The sequence below is a fragment of the Balaenoptera physalus genome (assembly GCF_965194825.1).
Source record: "Balaenoptera physalus genome assembly, chromosome: 16".
In the NCBI taxonomy this organism is placed as follows: domain Eukaryota; kingdom Metazoa; phylum Chordata; class Mammalia; order Artiodactyla; family Balaenopteridae; genus Balaenoptera; species Balaenoptera physalus.
Window position 1 is genome coordinate 50025735 of NC_138898.1, and position 20084 is coordinate 50045818.

The following is a 20084-nucleotide window of genomic DNA, read 5'->3' on the forward strand; positions in this document are numbered from 1 at the left end:
TTTTTGTTTTTGTTGTTGTAGTGTGTCTCTGTGCCAGGGTTCAATCTGAGGTGTAAACTAAAGGTTTTTCTTGCACCTTTTCTGATCCTGTGCCTTTCCACGGGTAATATTTCCAGGGATGGTAACTTCCTAAACTGACCAAGTCATGGGTCAAACAGGCTGCAGGTAAGATAAGATACACTTCCAGGACTAGAGCTGGACTTTGCCAGGTGCCAACAAGGTGGTCAAGACAAGAGAAGGGACTGTGTCCATCCTGCGACAGCCAGTGTGGAAATGCAGGAAACACTCACCATTACCCTGGCTTCCCAGGACCCTGTGGCCATTTTTCCTGGTATCCCTAAAAGATGATATCTCAGAAGGCAGATCCGGGTAAGGAAAGCAGAAATTAGAGGGTGTCAGCTGGAAATGCTCTCCCAGCGAGCGAGTCAGGGTCTTCTCTCCAACCCCACAACTGGGGGAGGGGTGGCACGGTGGAAGTGTAACAGTCTGGTTTTTACCAAGGCCCTGGAAAAATGTTCAGAGTCAGGCCTTCAGTAGGTTTGGTCCCAAACTCTCCTGATCCCAACAAGCTAAATGTAGAAGGACGTTTTTCAGGCTATCTATTTGACTGTAGATGTTAACACATCATTATTAATTTGAGGGGTTGTGAAAATGGTATTATTGTGGTTGTTTTTTAAAAAAATATACACTGAAGTATTTATGGATGAAATGATCCATGGGACTGCTTTTAAAAACACTTCAGGAGGGCTTCCCTGGTGGCACAATGGTTAAGAATCCACCTGCCAATTCCGGACACGGGTTTGAGCCCTGGTCCAGGAAGAACCCATGTGCCGTGGAGCAACTAAGCCCATAAGCCCTAGAGCCCGTGCTCTGCAACAGGAGAAGCCGCCGCAGTGAGAAGCCCGTGCACCACGGCCGCAACAAGAGAAAGCCCGCGGGCAGCAATGAAGATCCAACGCAGCCAAAAATAAATAAATGTATTTACAAAAAAGAAAAAAAAAAAACACTTAAGGAAAAACTGGACAAACCACCCCCCTCCCAAGACTGCTACACAGTGCTTACTGTTAAAGCTGGGGTTTTATTATAGTTTCCTTGCTTTGAATATGTTTGAAATTTTTCCATTAATAAAAAATTATTAAAAAATTATTAAACACCAAAGGAACCCAAAAACCAAAAACCCAGAAGCAACAAATATGGCAAAATATAAACAAGTGTTAAATCAAGATGATGCACATAAGGATGTTCATTATGCTATTGCCTCCTTTATTTTTAAGATTTTTCTTTTAAAAAGTAAAAAGTATACACAGAAAAAACATTGCGTTGTGAACAAAACCAGTGAAACCTAAAGCAATAATGAAGGACAAAAACTGGCCATTAGAATGAATTATCAATTCATTTCCCCTTTGGTAACCATAAGTTTGTTTTTGAAATCTGTGAGTCTGTTTCTGTTTTGTAAATAAGTGTGGGGAACTAAGATACTGCAAACCACACAGCCAAAAAAAAAAAAAAAAAAGAAAGAAAGAAATGAAGACTAAATTATAAGACACCAAGGAAGAATAGAGTGAACTGAAAACATGATGGCCACTGAAAGCTAACAGGAGGAAATGAAAATGAAATAAAGAAGTAAAAAGAGTTAGAGAAAAAATGGTTGAAATGGAAAACAGGCAAAAAAAGAATTTCATTTGTATAATTGCAGCTCCTGCAGAAGAAAACAAAGAAATAAACCAAAAAAGTGTTGGGGTGGCGGGGGGGGGGGGGGGGAGGGAACAGAACTAATATTTAAAACTATAACCCAAGAAAACTTCAAAAATAGATGACTTGAATCACAGCAATATCTTTCTTGACCCACCTCCTAGGGTAATGAAAATGAAAACAAAAATAAAGTGGGATCTAATTAAACTTAAAAGCTTTTGCACAGCAAAGGAAACCATAAGCAAGACCAAAAGACAACCCTCAGAATGGGAGAAAATATTTGCAAATGAAGCGATCACCAAGGGATTAATCTCCGAAATATACAAACAGCCCATGCAGCTCTATGTCAAAAAAACAACCCAATCAAAAAATGGGCAGAAGATCTAAATAGACATTTCTTCAAAGAAGACATACATATGGTCAAAAAGCACATGAAAAGATGCTCAACATCACTAATTACCAGAGAAATGCAAATCAAAACTACAACGAAGGATCACCTCACACCGGTCAGAATGGGCATCATCAAAAAATCTAGAAACAATAAATGCTGGAGAGGGTGTGGAGAAAAGGGAACCCTCTTGCACTGTTGGTGGGAATGTAAATTGGTATAACCACTATGGAGAACAGTATGGAAGTTCTCTAAAAAACTAAAAATAGAACTACTATATGATCCAGCAATCCCACTCCTGGGTATATATCCAGAGAAAACCATAATTAGAAAAGATACATGCACCCCAATGTTCACTGCAGCACTAGTTACAGTAGCCAGGATATGGAAGCAACTTAAATGTCTATCAACAGAGGAATGGATAAAAAAGATGTGGTACATATATACAATGGACTATTAGCCATAAAAAAGAATGAAATAATGCCATTTGCAGCAACATGGATGGACCTAGAGATAATCATACTAAGTGAAGTAAGTCAGAAAGAGAAAGACAAATACCATGTGATATCACTCATATGTGGAATCTAATTTTTTTTTAAATTTATTTATTTTATTTATTTTTGACTGCGTTGAGTCTTCGTTGCTGTGAGCTGGCTTTCTCTAGTTGCGGCGAGTGGGGGTTACTCTTCCTGGCGGTGCGTGGGCTTCTCATTGCAGTGGCTTCTCTTGTTGTGGAGCACGGGCTCTAGGCACGCGGGCTTCAGTAGTTGTGGTGCCCGGGCTCAGTAGTTGTGGCTCATGGGCTCTAGAGCACAGGCTCATTAGTTGTGGTGCACAGGCTTAGTTGCTCCGTGGCATGTGCGATCTTCCCAGACCAGGGCTCGAACCCGTGTCCCCTGCATTGGCAGGCGGATTCTTAACCACTGCGCCACCAGGGAAGCCCCTGGAATCTAATTTTTAAAAATGATGTAAATGAACTTATTTACTAAACAGAAACAGACTCGCAGATTTCAAAAACAAACTTATGGTTACCAAAGGGGAAATGTGGGGGGGGGGGGGAGGGATAAATTAGGAGCTTGGGATTAACATACATACACTACTATATATAAAATATATAGATAGATATAGATAGATAACCAACAAGGACCTACTGTATAGCACAGGGAACTCTACTCAATACTCTGTAATAACCTATATGGGAAAAGAATCTAAAAAAGAATGAATATATGTATATGTATAACTGAATCACTTTGCTGTACATCTGAAACTAACACAACATTGTAAATCAACTGTACTCCAACAAAATTTTTTTTAAAAAATGACCTGAATCTAAATATGAAAGGGCTTACAGAGTACAAGGGAAAAATTGACTCACAACCAACAACTTCAAGGTATCTACTGGAAAAACTATCAGGCTTTGAAGAATAACAACAAAAATCCTAAGTGACTCTAGGCAAAAAATATACCAGACTTCCATCAGACTTTCCATAATCATCATTCAACCCTTGTGCACTGCTGGTGGGAATGTACAATGGTGCAACCACTATGGAAAATAATATAGCAGTTCCTCAAAAAATTAAAAATAGAAATTATCCAAAAAAAAATAGAAATTATCATATGATCTACCAGTTCCACTTCTGGGTATTTCCCCAAAAGAATTGAAAGCAGGGACTTGAACAGATATTTGTATACTCGTGTGAGCAGCATTATTCACAATAGCTACAATGTGAAAGTAATCCAAGTGTCTGTCAATAGATGAATGGATAAACAAAATGTGGTATATACATACAATGAATATTATTCAGCCTCAAAAGAAATTCTGACACATGCTACAACATGGATGAACTTTAAAGATATTATGCTAAGTGAAACAAACCAGACACAAAAGGACAAATACTGTATGATTCCATTTATATGAGGTACCTAGAGTAATCCATAGAGACAGGAAGTGGAATGAAGGTTGAGAGGAGCTGGGGGGAAGGGGAAATAGAGAGTTATTGTTTAATGGGTACAGAGTTTCAGTTCTGCAGGTGGAGAGCGCAGATGGTTGCACAACAATATGAATGTACTTAACGCTACTGAACCATACACTTAAAATGGTTAAGATGGTAAATCTTATGTTATATATATTTTACCACATTAAATGCATGGCAAAAACATACCATCATTCAAAGCAATAAGAAAATATTTCACCATGACAAAGTGGGATTTACCCAGAAATGTAAGACTGGTTCAATATTAGAAAATCCATTACTATAATACACCATATTAATGAACAGATCCAAGAAAAAAAATCATGATTGCATTTATACATGCTGAAATATTCTTTAACAAAACTCAACACTCATTCTTCCAACATCCAATTCAATGTAAGATTGATGAATCCATAAAACTTTTCATTTTTCATTTTAGACTTAAAAAGAAGTTGCAAAAATGTCAATTCCCATATAACTGTCACTTAGTTTTCTCTAATGTTAACATCTTGGAAAACCAAAATACAGTGATCAAAACCAGGAAATTAACATTGATATAATACTATTATCTAAACTACAACTCTTAACCACATTTCAACAGTTTTTCCACTAATGTCCTGTCCTTCTTCTGGTCCAGGAATCAACTGAGCTTCCAACATTGCATTTAGCTGTCATATATCTTTCATCTCCTCCAATCTGTGACAGTTCCTTCTTTCATGAAAGTGACATTTTTGAACAACATCCGTCAATTTTGGTTTATCTGATTTTTAAAAAATGATTAGAATGATATTAGTTCATTTTGGGCTAGAATTCCTCAGAAGTCATGTGTCTTTTTCAGTGCACCCTATCAAGGGGTTCGTGATATTGATATGTTTCATTATTGACGATGTTAACCTTGATCTTGATCACTTGGTTAAGGCAGTGTCTGCTGGCTTTCTCCATTGCAAAGTCACTCTTTTTCCCTTTATAATTAATATGTGTCTTGGGAGAGATACTTTGAGATTATACAAATAACCTGTTTCTCTTCAATCTTCCATCCACTAATTTCAGCATAATTTTGTGGGACCTGTCTGCAACAATTATTACTGTGGTGTTGACCAAATGACAATGTTCTATTTCCCTCTTTCATTCTAAATTCATTAACTGGGGACTTCCCTGGTGGCACAGTGGATAGGACTCCATGCTCCCAATGCAGGGGGCCTGGGTTCGATCTCTGGTCAGGGAACTAGATCCCACATGCATGCCGCAACGAAGACTTTGCATGCTGCAACTAAGGAGCCTGCCTGCTGCAACTAAGACCCGGTGCAGCCAAATAAAGAAATAAATAAATATGAAAAATAAATAAATACATTAATTGGAATTCTTCTGTAAGCAAGAGTTGTCCCTTCTTATTTATTTATTTAGTGTGGATTTATAGTTTATCCTATGGGTTATATTAGAATATTATCACTTTATTATACGTGGAATCTACAACAATGGTACAAGTGAACTTAAAAAACAGAAATGAGTCACAGATATAGAAAACAAACTTATGGTTACCGGGGGGAAAGGTTGGGGGGGAAAGGGATAAATTGGGATATTGGGACTGACATATACACACTACTATATATAAAATAGATAGCTAATAAAAACCTACTATATAGCACAGGGAACTCTACTCAATACTCTGTAACGACCTATATGGGAATAGAATCTAAAAAACAGTGGATATATGCATATGTACAACTGATAACTTTGCTGTACAGCAGAAATGAACACAACATTGTAAGCCAACTATACTCCAATAAAAAAATAAAAGAGGATGAAGTGAGAGAGTAGCATTGACATATATACACTACCAAATGTAAAACGGATGGCTAATGGGAAGCTGCTGCACAGAACAGGGAGATCAACTCAATGCTTTGTGATGACCTAGAGGGGTGGGACAGGGAGGGTGGGAGGGAGGCCCAAGAGGGAGGGGATATATGTATACATATAGCTGATTCACTTTGTTGTACAGCAGAAACTAACACAACATCGTGAAGCAATTTTACTCCAATAAAGATGTGAAAAAATTCAAAAAAAAAAGAATATTATCACTATTTTGCTGCTCAAATTATTTCAACTTCAAACACTGGGAGCTCCTTCAGACTGACCTCGTTCCTGCTTTAACCAATAAATGTGGCACAAGTGACACTGTGTCAGTTACAGGCTTAAGTCTTTTTTTTTTTTTTTTTAATATTTATTTATTTATTTTGGCTGTGCTGGGTCTTAGCTGCAGCATGTGGGATCTAGTTCCCTGACCAGGGATTGAACCCAGGCCCCCTGCATTGGGAGTGTGAAGTCTTACCCACTGGACCACCAGGGAAGTCCCACAGGCTTAAGTCTTAAGAAGGCTACACAGCTTATGCTCTCAGGAGGCCCGAGATGCCACTCTAAGAACTTCAACTCCCCTGCTGGAGGGACCACGCAGAAGCAGAGGCCCCGATACTCTGCGGAGAGAGAGTGCGGGGCCCAGGTGCCCCCAGCCTTCCAGCCAGTCCACTAAAGCACCAAATGTGTGACGGAACCGTCTTGGATGGTCCAACCCAAAAGAGTCCACAAGTGACTTCGGGGGAAAATTCAGCTGGATCTATAACTCCCACGGAGCAGAAGCACTGCCCAGCGGATTTAACCCAAGGAGCTGGGAGAGATGATAATATGGTGGCTCCTCTACGCCATGGTTTTGGGGAGCTTGTTGTGCAGCAATCAATAATGAAAGCCCTCGCAGACATGCTGTGCCTCTGCCTTCTTCAGCTCCGTTAATGACAGAAGCACCCTTCCCATCACCCACATGCTGACTCGGGCACCAGGTGTTCTCCTCTTCCTGCCGAATCACACCAGTTACCAAGGCCTACTGAGTCCACCTCCAAGAACTCTCTATGCCTCCCACCCCCACCCCAGCTGGGGAAGGGGCAGTCCCTCCTGAGAGAGGCTCTGCAGACCATCTCCCGACATCCCGGCCAGCCTGATCTGTTCCTCCCAGAATTAGTTCCATCTACACATGGCTGGATTACTTATTAAAAATGTCCTAAGCTCTTAGTGTGCGACAGACACTATCTTAGACCCTGGGGATACAGAAGTGAACAAAGACAAAAACATCTGCCCTCACTGACATGCAAGTTTAGAGGAGGAAGATGGACATATTAAATTAACAAATAAAACACACACCAGATCAGAAAGTAATGAGTGAGATAAAGAAAATAAAGCAGGGAAGCAGAAAAGAAGTAACACAAAAGAGACGGGGTTTGGAGATTTTAAATAGTGGTTAGGAAGGCCTTGCTGATAAGATGATTGAATAAAAATCTGAAGGCTGTGAGGGAATGAGCCAAGTGAGTAACTCGGAAAAGAGCATCGCATGCAAGAGAACAGCCAGTGCAAAGGCCCTGAGGCAAAAATCGGCCTGGCACAGTCAAGGCACAGAGACAGTTCACCGTGGCTGGTATGTGGTGACTGACACTGAGTGGGGGAGGTTTTGACTTCGACTGAGGTGAGAAGCCACTGGAGGTCTTTGAGCAAATGCATGACCTGCCTGCTGAACTGACTAACACAGCTGTACTGAGGGAGACAAGGAAGGAAGCAGAGCGATCACTCAAGGGCTATGACCATCCAGGTGAGGTGGTGGCCTGGACCACGGTGGGAGCGGCGGAGGCTGCTTATTGGGGATATGGAGTGTAAGAGCAAGAAAGGAGTCGTGGACGACTCCGAAGTTCTGAGCCTGAGGAAGCTGAAGGCGTTGCCATGTCTCTGCTCCCTTTCACAGCTGAACTCCCTGAAAGAACTGTCCATCCTCCACGGGGGCGGGGCATGTTTACGGGAGTTGATCAGAGTTTGTTGTTGGACACATCAGGTTTGGGTGCCCATGAGATACCCAAGTGGAAATGCCAAGTAGACAGGAGACTGGGATTTGGAGTTGAAGGCAGAGATCTTGTCTGAACCTCAGAGAGATGGCATCTCAGGCCTTGAGAGTGGATGGGGCCACCAAGGAGAGATGGAGCTGAAGCGGGGCCTTCCACAGGGGGGTCTGGGAGTAAAGAAGCCAGCCCAGGAGACAGAGGAGGGCCTATGAGGCAGGAGGAAAACCTGGAAAGCAGGGACAGCAACATGAAAGGAGATCCTAAGACGAACGCAACTCTGTAAAATGTTGCTGAGCGTGGACTGGTATTTAGCCACAGGAAGCTCAGTGGTAACTTAGACAAAGAATATTTTTTAGTGGGTAAAGCTGAAAAGCCTTACTGGAATACTTAAAAGGCAACAGAAGGATATTAATGGAGACAGCAAGAAAAGAGAATTCTTTCAAGGAGTTTAGCTCTGAAGGGGAGGAAAGCTGCAGGACAAGAGCTGGAGGGAAACTGTGGTCCCTGCTCTGCTCAAGACCCTTTACTGGGTCCCTCCTGCACCCACATCAAGTCCACACTAACTTGCTATTTAGGGCTCACTCCACTAATGCCCACAGCGCACTTTCCAATCAGACTCCCCATGTGAACTTCCATCCTTCCAGCAAGGATGACAATCATGTCTTCACTATGCATCACTCAGTCTAACCCGGTGCCAGGAACTGTATCAGTGGCTCAAGAAGCACAAGATGAGGCACCCGACCATCAAAGAACCACCTCCCAGTCCAATGGGACAGCTGGACAGTCATGACACAGCCTGGGCCCTGGGGTCCTGATGTGTCAAGCATCCCACCGCGAACGGGAGCCTGGGAATACTGCCGGGAACGTGCAGGGTACTCCGCCAGGGGAGCGCGTCCCAGCTCATCACAGGAGTTGATACTCAAGCAGAGAGGTACGGAGAAGCAAAAGCAGACAATGGAATAAGTTTCCATGCAGCTGTAAAGCAGGGTCTGATGAACGTGGGGAATAGGGGAGGACACTGAAAGGGTGACTTGGAGAACAAGTTGGAAGCATTAATAATAATTCTAACGAACAATTACTGAGTATTTATGTACTAGGCGCTCTAACCGCATGGCTAGGGTTATCACACCCAACATCCCTGTCAGGTGGACACCATTCTGAGCCCCATTTGGCAGATGAGGAACAGAAGGCTCAGAGAGGTAACGTAACATGCTCAGGGCCACACAGCTAGATATGGTGAAACTGAGATTTGAATCTGGGCAGTCTGACTTTGGAGTGGGGAGAGAAGCAAACGATTAGAAAGGTCTTTTTCTAGCAGGCTGAATGGCAAGATCAGTATTTATACCTCAGGTGCCCAACACAAGAGGCAGCGGTGGGGGGAGGGGGGGCAGAGGGAGAAAAAGGTGGAGAAGAGACAGGAGCAAGGGCGCTGCAGGAGTGGAGACAGGGAAGGAGAAGGGGATCCAGGGCACAGCACAGGGGAGAGAACACGGCAGCCACCGAACAGGAGGTAAGTCTGGAAAGAACAAAGAGGCCCAGCTTGTACCAAGGGCAGAAGTTGCAGATGTTAACCAGATCTGCAAGGTTAGAAGAAATGCGGGGAGAGGGGCAGAGACAGGGAAAACCACCACACCGAATTCCACATACATCTCCCTCTCCTGTCTCTGACCAGAGCTGTTCTGACTGAAAGAAACTTTAAAACAACTGGAGAAGGAACCATTAATTTTGTTGGGTGTAATGACGAAATTGTGGTTATATTACAACGAGAAGTCCTTATGTGTAAGCTGCCTCCTGAGGTATCTGTGTGTGAAATGACAAGCCTGGGACAAAAAGGCAGTGAGGGCGCTGGACGGAACGAGACCAGAAGGCGGAGGCCTTCACGGCGGACAAGCCCCGGGAGTGAGCAGGTCTGAACAAACGCTGAGACGGAGCGCTGGCGCAAGGATGGAGGGGTAGTGAAGGAGGACGCGGGGTCTGAAGAACAGTCCCTGTGAAAATGGCCACCCTTACAACAGGCCTTGCTTCCTGGGGAAACCAGCTGGGGCCCTGATCCCGGGATGCGGCATCACAAGGCACAAGATGTCAAAGTTGAGCGAAGGAAACCCACCCATGGTTCAGCAGGCAAAAGGCAAGCGGTCCCCACCTGAGGCTGGGCTGTCAGGAGCCCAGGAGTCCTCCCCTGGCCCACCAGGCAGTCCTCCCTGGGCAGGCAGGAGCCACAGGGGGCACAATGAGAACCGAAAGGTTCAGGAGAGTCGCTGGAAACTCTCAAGCTCCAGCAGGGTAGGGTTTCCTCCTCCTTAAAGGCACCAGGAAGGGACCTGCCACAGAAGAAAAGACTGCGGGCAGCTTGCTGGGAACAGAGCCGGGATGTAGGCTGGAACACCGGGCCTTAGCTGATCCTCTCTCACCGCTGATCTTTACTAGGGAAGTTCACACTCACTGGGCACTTAGTATATACCGGAGACTGTTCCAGGCGCTGGATGAGTTTTATCTCATTCTAGTCTCACAACCCAGTGAAGTAAGATTTATTATTTTCATTTTACAGATGAGATAACCGAGGCACAGTGAGGTCAATCTCTTACCTAAGGTGACACAGTTATAAGGTGACAGAGTCTGGATGAAATCTGGCTGTGGAGGCCAGGCTCTTAAGCAGGGCAGTGACAGCGAACCTCTGTGGGTTGTAAGGATTCTCAGCGTATCATTTTGAGATGAATCAAGATTGTTCACGAGGTGATAAGGGTTAAATCTGGGTGATGGGTCTAGGGAGTTCTATTTATTTCCGTTTAAAATTTCTCCGTAATAAAAATTTAAAATGGAACTAAGATCCCAAAGCCGGGCCACAACAGAGATGTGTAAATCCTCGATTCCCGTGATCAATGATGGTTTCCAGGTTTACCTCTGAAAAACTTGCTCGGTGGGCCCCAGACGACCTCTTCCTCCAAGTCCCAAACCCAGGGACGACCAGCCAAACTGAGACACCCCCACACACCCCGCAAGATCACGCCAAAATGGCCACTCCACACCCAGCCCATCCCGGGCGCGTTGGCCCACGCCGGCCGCCCAACCGCGGGAGGCCTCAGCAAAGCCGACGGGTAGCCGGGCCCGAAAGAAAACTACCAGCTCCCACCCACCAGAACTCGAGACACCTGGCACCGGGGCCTGCTGGCACCTGGCACCCCCTCGGAAACATAAAGCCCCCAAAGCCTACTTACTCAAACCCCTAAACCCGGGGACTCGTGGCATGAGCGACCCCCTCTCCCAATACCGCTATTTCGGCCAAGGCCGAACCTAGGACGAGGCCGGAGCCCAGCAGCCGCCACCACTGGGCATCGCGGCTGGGCTTCACCCACGTCCCTCGGAGATGCGCGCCCACATCCCAAAATGTGACACCCGGCAGGGCACGGCCTGAGCCACGACAGCGCGTCCCAGCCGCCCGAACCTCCTCTCCCCGCCACCCGAACCGTCTCCAGCCCCAGCCCGCAGGCCAGTCTTTCAGGACTTACCTTTCCGCGCGGGAAGGGCACGGCTGCAGCGAGGGCCCGTGGGAGCCACACTCACCAGCGCCACCAAAGAACACGGGGTCACTCGAACCACCAGCTCGGGGGGCCACTCCAACAGGACGCCAGGACTACACTACCCAGAATCTTCGGGTGGCGCCGGGACCACACCTCCCAGCATGCTCGGCGCCATCAAGCGCGCCGCCCGCCTGCCGCCCCACTGGCCTCTGAGGGAGCCGTTTCTGGGTGACATGCTCCGGCCACCGGAGAATGGCCACTGTGGCGCCCGGATTCCCCTTGTTTTTTTTTCTTCAAGCCACGTGGATAAGGCATGTAGCGAAAGCATGTAGCTTCTCCCCGTGCAGTGACCCCTTTCTCCAACGCCTCCGCCTCAAAGACTACCCTCCCCAGTGACCCCTGCAGTGACTTCCGCATCCGGTGCCGAGCCCGCCCCTCGGTTGGCGGAAGTGACGCGTCAGGGGAGCTTCCGTTTGGCTCCTGGGGTGGGCGCCGATGGGTGGCTTTGGGACGTGCGGTCTCACCTGTTCCAGTTGCGGGGCAGCGAGGCTGTGTCCGCGCTCCTTGAGCGCTGCGCAGTCGTGGTGTCCACCAGTTCACATAACCCTTGAACTCACTTAAACCCGTGTGGGTGGGGGGTACTGAGACTGGGAGAGACAAGGCATCTAACCGGGATCTCACGGCCGAAGGAGGCAGACGCGGGTTCCAGCCCATGTCCGCAACCGAAACGTCCCTCTGTGCGCCTTGAGGTCTTGTCCCTGTGTGGAGTAAACAGATTTATGGGCAGCCTCTCATCCATCTGCTGGGGGGACAGGAGCCTCACTGATAGACCATAGCTTGGGGCTGATCCCCTCATAGTCTTCGCTCTGTGTACCGGAAAAACACAACAACCTGAAAGTTGAGAATTATGTTTCATTTGGTGGGCTTACACCTGGGAGACAGCCGCTCAGCTAGCTCTGGGGAACTGTTTCAAAGAGGTATGGGAGGAGCCAGGATATATAGGAGTTTTTGCTGAAAAAAACGCGTGGTTGAACCTCAAAAGATGACCACTAGTCACAAAAGAACACACATCTGAACTTAATGAATTTAGCACTTTTCTATGCATGGGAAGATGCAAGAGTCTGGGCTCAGTGAAATTATTCCTTTGATATGGCACCTTAGCTATCTAGGGCCAATATCCTGTTTTTCTCCATCCTGAAGTCCCCTCAGGGTGCACCGTCAGGGTGCACCCTCGGTGTGGCTGCAGAGGCTGATGCCTTGATGGCAGGCAACATTCGTTGTTTATTGGAATGGCAGGCGCCATAAATATATTTTGTCCACAGCTCTCTGGGTCTTTGTTCAGGGTCCTGAAAATGGGGCAGCACTGGTGCCATCTGGGATACCCCAACTGGGGAGCTGAAGAACACACCCCACTTCACTGTGGAAGGGCGTTTCCACTAGGGCACCCTCTCAGTTCTGTTTACTTTCCTCAGATTTGCTTTCTGAAATTTTGTCCTCTAAGAAGACCAAGAAAATGTTCACATGGCCCGGAAAGCCAGGGAGAGACAAGAATTTCCTAAAATTCCTTTTTAGCTCTTGGAGGCTGAATCCATCCCCTTCTCTTGCCCGGAAGCTGCCTTGTTCGTAATGAATTCCATTCATTCTCCAGCCCCTGCCCTGGAGAAAGTGCCCAGTCTGACTTGGACCCTCTCTCCACATCCCTCTCTGCCCCACCCTACGACTAGTCATTCACCAAGAAATTAGTGTCCACTGAAAATGCACAGCCTGAAAGTTGAGAATTATGTTTTATCAGGCGGACTTTCTGAGGACTTCAATCTTAGGAGGCAGCCTCTCAGTTAGCTCTGAGGGACTGCTCCGAAGAGGGAGTGGAGGAGCCAGGATATATAGGAGTTTTGCAACGAAAACCAGGTAGTCAGAACATCAAAAGGTTACTGTTAAATAAAGAAAATCAGACATCAAGTTAATAAATTTAGTGCTTTTCTACATATGGGAAGATGCAAGAGTCTGGGTTCACTCAAATCATTCCTTTGCTACACACCTTAGCTATCTGGGACCAGTATCCTGTTCTTTCCCATCCTGAGCCCCCTCAGGGTGCACCGTCGGGGGGGGGGCGGGCGCGAGGTGTGGCTGCAGTGGCTGATGCCTTGGTGGCCACAACAGCCTTTGTTTACTGATCGGGCAGGTGGCATTCTTAGTCCACATTAGCTATGTGGACAAAGAAAGTCAAGGAAGTCACCTGCCTGAATAGTAAACAAAGGCTGTTGTGGCCACAGCAGCCCCTCCCAACTGTACACCCTGAGGGGGTTCAGGATGGAGAAAAAAGGGTACTGGCCCTAGGTAGTTGGGTGCATATCAAAGGAATGATTTCAATGAGCCTAGACTCTTGCATCTTCCCATACATAGAAAAGCGCTAAATTCATTAACTTGAGATGTCTGTTTTTTCTTTAAGTAACAGGAATCTTTGATGTTCTGGCTACCTGGTTGTTTTTTTTTTTTCTTTTCTTCAAAAACTCCTATATATCCTGGCTCCTCCCTTACCTCTATGGAACACCCTCTCAGAGCCATCTGAGAGGCTGTCTCCCGGGCTTAAATCCTCAGGATGTCCACCGAGTAGAATATCATTCTCAACTTTTAGGTTGTGTTTTTTTTTTGTTTTTTTTTTAGTTCACACTGCTCTTCAGGGATGTGGATGTGGATTTCACCTAAGAGGTGTGAAGGCTGAGGAGTCCTGCTCGGAAGAACCCATACCGAGGGGTGGTGCTGGAGAATAACAGCCACCTGGTATCACTGGGTGATTATGGCTTCCCTTACAACTTAAAACTGACCTACTGAGCAGCTTAAATCCTTGATGCAGAAAAGGCAAGAGAGGGAGAGCTGACCTTTGTCTTAGGAATGGACCTGACGACAAAGACGTGATTTTCCACATCTCCCCAGGGTAGGTCTGCATGTTTTTGTACAGTTGAGAATAGGTGTGTGTTGTTATTGGTAGTGTGTGATTTACCTTTGCTTAGAGAAACATGCCATTGAGTTGAATGTGTTTTTTTTTAATTTCTAAAAATACATATTTTAAACTTTAGACTTTTATTTGGAAATAATTTTAAGCTTACAGAATGTTGCAAAAATAGTGCACAGGACACCAATACTGCCTTTACCAGATTCACTTATTGCTAACATTTTCCTCCAGGGTTTCTCTCTAACTTGTCCAAGTGAGCAAGCACGTGCACGCGCTCGCTCTCTCTCTCTCCTTTTTCTTCTTTGAACCATCTGTAAGTTGCACACACCATAGACCCTTAGTTATGTCGATGCGTGTTTCCTAAGAACAAGGACATTCTCTTACACGACCACAGTAGTTACCTGGTTCAGTAAATTTAACACTGATGCAATATTTTACATAACCTGCCATCCATACTCCAGTTTGCCAACTGACCCAAGAGTGTGTTTTATAACATGCCCCCACTCTAGCACAGGATCCAGTCTAGGATTTGAGTTTAGTTGTCATGTCCCTAACTTCCTCTAATCTGGAGTATTTCACAGTTGTGTTTTTGTCTTTTGTGACAACATTCTTGAAGGGCCGGGAGTTCTTTTTGGTAGCTGACCATTTCTTACTGGGGTTTGCCTGAGGCTCCCACATGGTTGGATCCAGCACTGACTTGAGTGGAATTGTGTCCTTCACGGGGCATCACATCTGGTGCTGCTCGATTTCTGCCTTGTACCGAAGACCATATCTGGGGAGACACTTTAAGACCATACATCCATTGATGATTCTTGCCTAAACCAGTCTTTAATGTGATGGTTACCAAGTTATGATTTTACAATCAGCACTAGGCATTTAAATAGGATGCTATCTTAAAAGAGAAAATACAGAATTTCCAGGTAGCAATGAGACATGGATGCTCAAACCCCTGATCCCAGTATCACCAGAGCCATTCGGAAATGCAGAGGACTGGGAGAGCTCGGAGAATGGAGCACGAAGCGGGCAGGGGGCGAGTGACAGGAGGCAGGAATGATGATGGAGGCGGGGGCTCCGTGGATTTCCTCGCCTCCCTGGCTGAGGTGTCCGTACTCAATCCTGTCCATTGGTGAGCTTTTAAAGTCATAACAGCACGATATCTAATTACTGAGAAAAGGAACTTCATTGATATATTATTTTTTAATTTAAATAATGCATCCATGTACCCATATATTTAATATTTTCAGAAAAGCCGATTGTCCCTTAATAAGTTAATTAATTAATTAATTAATTAATTAATTTGTTGTGCTGCACACAGGCTTTCTCTAGTTGCGGTGAGCGGGGGCTACTCTTCGTTGCAGAGCACAGGCGTCTCACTGCGGTGACTTCTCTTGTTGCGGAGCACGGGCTCTAGGCGTGAGGGCTTCAGTAGTTGTGTCCTGCGGGCTCTAGAGCGCAGGCTGAGTAGTTGTGGCGCATAGGCTTAGCTGCTCTGCGGCATGTGGGATCTTCCCGGACCAGGGCTTGAACCCATGTCCCCTGAATTGGCAGGCGGATTCTTAACCACTGCGCCACCAGGGAAGCCCAATAAGTTAATTTTTTAACCATATTCATAGTTAAGCAAGACTGAGCATCAGAAAATAGATAACTAAGAAGGACCTACGGTATAGCACAGGGAACTCTTCTCAATACTCTGTAATGACCTATATGGGAAAAGAATCTAAAAAAGAGTGAATATATGAACATGTATAACTGATTCACTTTGTTGTACAGCAGAAACTAACACAACATTGTAAATCAACTATACTCCAATAAAAATTAAAAAAAAACACAAAATAAAAAAACTGGGTAGGTCCCAAGCAAACCAGAAAAAAAAAAAAGAAAGACTGAGCGTCATGATCAGATTTTTTTTTTTTAAATGACAATAATGCCAGCATCAGGGAAGAGCAGATCCTGAAGATGGAAGAAATTAGGGACAATAAGAAGTAATATACAGGAGTAAAGCCCTGGTAAAGACAAATGAGATTTATTACCAGCGAACAACTGGGAGTCATCAGAAAACTCATCTAATGTAGACTAGCGTCTTCAAACTTGAAAATGCTGGGGATTCTTACAAGATGCAGAGTGTGGCTCGGGGACCTGAGCTCCCAGGAAGGGAGATGCTCCAGGCCGGGGCCCATGGGCAGTTGTCAGTCCCCTGGAGACACCTTGTAAATGACAGGAGGGTGTGGATAAAGCGAACTACAGAAGGAGCAGCTGAATGAGGTCAGTCCTGGAAATGGGTTGACAAGATATCTCAGTCTGTATGAGAACCTAGTGGTTCCTTTGGGATTTTGGTCTCCAATAGTTCCACGAGGGCCCGATGACCCAGGTATGACTCAATTTCAGGTATAGGCTACTATTTTTTTAAGCTCTTCTCAGGAGCCAGATACTGTGCTTTGCCCACATTACCTTCTTTAACCTTCAGAACAGCCAAATGGAGATTCCCCCCTTCCTGTGGATGGGGACACAGAAACAGAGCTGGCAGCAGCCTCTAAGTTGCAGAATCCAAATGTGAACCCCTGTCTGGCCCCCAAAGCCTGCTCTTTCCACACGTTAATGAAGTGCCCACCACACACCACTCGCAGGTTTCATTAAGTGAATGTGTTGCATTCCCCGCTCCAGCAGCACAGACTATGGGGGAGAGGGATGCGTCTGCAAGTAATTACCGTCCGGCCGTGTTACTAGACAAAGGACCAGAGAGGTACCAGCTCTCCACTCTGCAGACTTCTTTGGTTAGAACTGTAACAAATGCCCTTTTCCAAAGTAGAATCTTGAAAGTTGAATAAGCTGGAGTAACATTAGAGATAATAAATGACTGCATCTATCTTAATTCTTTTCCTCCCAACATTTTATTGTGAAAATTTTCTAACACAAAAAATTGGAAGAATTGGAATGTCCAGACACCCACCACAGTTACTATTTTACCATATACATATATATTTTTTGTCACACCCCTCTCTATCTGCCCATCCATTAGTCCATCGAATTTTTGGATGCATTTCACAGTCACAGACATCAGTTCACCCCTAAGCACTTCAGCACACAGGTCATTAGCTAAAGTTCAATATTTGTTTACAGTCCATTTTTTAAGTTTCCTTACAGTGAAGTGCACAAATCTTAAGAGTACCATTTAATAAATTTTGACAAACACAGACACCCATGAAATCCAAATCCTTCTCTAGATACAGAATGTTCCCATCACTCCAGCAAGTTCCCTTGTGCCCCTTCCAGCTAAATCCTCATCCCTACAGCCTCAAAGGCAATCACTAGATTAGTGATTCCTGTCCTAGAACTCCACATAAATGGAATTAGCTTTTTTTTTTTTTTTTGAGAAGCCTGTGGCTTTAGCAAGCAGTTGCATACGTTCAACACACCTTTACTAGACTCCAGATATATATCTGGAAAAGAATTAGTTTAGGGAATTCCCTGGTGGTCCACTGGTTAGGACTCTGCCCTTCCACTGCAGGGGGCACAGGTTCGATCCCTGGCTGGGGAGCTAAGATCCTGCAAGCCGTGCTGCGTGGCACGGCCAAAAAAAAAAAAAAGTTTACAGGAAACGTTAGTTTTAGCCGAGTGGTCAAGTTTGGAGGGCTACACAGGCAAGCCCTTCATACCAAGGTAGACACATCTACAGACTAGATCAAGGAGCAAAGTGATCCCCAGGGTGGGAGATTCAGTGACTTACAGCGGTCAGCCCCAGGGTGGGGCTGCTGGGCCTCCGGGCATCCTCACATACCTGTGTCTGTACCTGCTGTCAAAGATACCAAGATCCTTTGAACTCTCAAGATTTTTGTTTTCAGTGTTTCAAGGTATCAAATAGAAGCGATGCACTCATCTTCCACAAGGCAGCAGAGACCGACAAAAATACCCTTCTCCCCTTGGCTTTTGGCTGTGATGATACAATCCTAATAGCCAACATTTTCGGGAAGTCCACACTGTCCCAGTCACTGTTTGAAGTGTTTCACGTGTCGAATTTCATTTGGTAATATGTCAGTACTGTAACATCTCATACATGGCAGGGTGTCTGTGCCTCTAAAAGTGAGAAAACACGTTTCCTCTAAATATGCACTTTGTTTGGTAGCTTTAAAAAAACCTGAGGCCTATGGAGAAAGATAATGAAAGAAATGGCTAGGCTAGAAAGAGGCAGGCCTTGGGACTTCCCTGGTGGCGCAGTGGTTAAGAATCCGCCTGCCAATGCAGGGGACACAGGTTCAAGCCCTCGTCCGGGAAGATCCCACATGCCGCAGAGCAACTAAGCCTGTGCACCACAACTACTGAGCCTGCGCTCTAGAGCCCGCATGACACAACTACTGAAGGCCGCGTGCCTAGAGCCTGTGCTCCACAACAAGGGAAGCCACCGTAATGAGAAGCCCGTGCACCGCAACGAAGAGTAGCCCCTGCTCGCCACAACTAGAGAAAGCCCACGTGCAGCAACGAAGACCCAACACAGCCAAAAATAATAATAAATAAATAAAATTAAAAATAAATAAAATATGAAAAAAATGAAAAAAAAGAAAGAAAGAGGCAGGCCTCTATTTCGTTCTTAAGGAAATTCCTTCCTGGGGAGACTTTGGGATCCAAACATAATGAATGATTTTTCAAATCGATTTTTTAAATCATTTGATTTTTTTAAATCATGTATTGAAAATATGAATAGTTCACATTATAGGAAGTTGAAGGTATCAATAATAAGAAGTGGGCACAGAAAATTTATGAGTAATTGTTCTTAGGTTTTAAAAAGGCAAAAGAGACTGGAGTTGTGAGTTCCATTTCCCCTTGATGGGTGGCACGGGTCAGGAAATCCAGCTTTTAACCAGCTGGGACCACAGCCAAGACATTTGACCTCTTTGGGCCTCAGTTTCTCCATCTGTAATACGTGGGTTTGAAATAATCACCTCGCAGGGCCTTTCCAGGAAAGTCCAGGGTGCTCTGACCTTTGACCTGAGACCCCCCATCCACTGGAAGCCCTGACCCTGCTCTCAAAGTGGCCTCAGCACCACTGAACAGCAGGGGGCACCCTCTACTTGGGGAGCCATTCCCTCCCCGTAGGCCTCTGGCCATCCAGGCGGAGACCGGGCACAGGCCAGCAGCTCAACAGTCAGGCCTCAGCTGTCCAGAGCAGCCACCCCCTGAACAACCGAGGTGACCGCCGCCTCAGAGGAATCCACTGATCTTGTATCTTTCCAAATGTTTGTGAGATTGAAATATGTCATTGTATTTTAAGTATGGATACCATTGAAGAGGATGGAAATCATGACAAGGCCACACTCCGGGGCCTTGATCTTGGACTTCCCAGCCTAGTGAACTGTTGGAAATAACTTGTTTAAGTCACGCAGTATTTTTGTTTTGGCAGCACAAACGGACGAAGCCATGTGTTCGTGTAACAAAACATCTTTCACTTAAGGAACCGATACAAGAATCCTAGCAAAGAACTCGAGTCAAGGCATCTTCCAGCGCCCTTCACCTCCGCAAGATAAAAGCAGAAGCTGGAGATACTGCACATTCTCTTCTGGTTAAAGAACATTGCATTTGACTGTAACAAGAGTTTAACCCTGATTATATCTTAAATTGCGTCTGTTCTGGCTAAAGACTGAATTCCAGGCTGGTATCTATAGTAGGATTCCAGCAACTTGAGAATGAATGGAT

General features: G+C 45.4%; 1 protein-coding gene across 9 annotated transcripts in view; it reads right to left on the reverse strand.

The window, feature by feature from the left end:
* The window catches only part of ZNF133 (zinc finger protein 133), a 28246-nt gene extending 14738 nt beyond the window's left edge, over positions 1-13508 (reverse strand). For 2 of the 9 annotated variants that reach the window (XM_082431672.1, XM_082431668.1), the window contains exon 1: positions 12117-13508. In XM_082431672.1, coding sequence (XP_082287798.1) covers positions 12117-12362 — 246 coding nt within the window. In that variant the 5' untranslated portion in view covers positions 12363-13508. Of the gene's footprint in view, positions 1-10071; positions 10250-11434; positions 11883-12116 lie in introns of those variants that run through there. The other 7 variants (XM_082431670.1, XM_082431669.1, XM_082431676.1 and 4 more) reach the window with 6 other exon arrangements.
* Positions 13509-20084: the final 6576 nt, after the last annotated feature.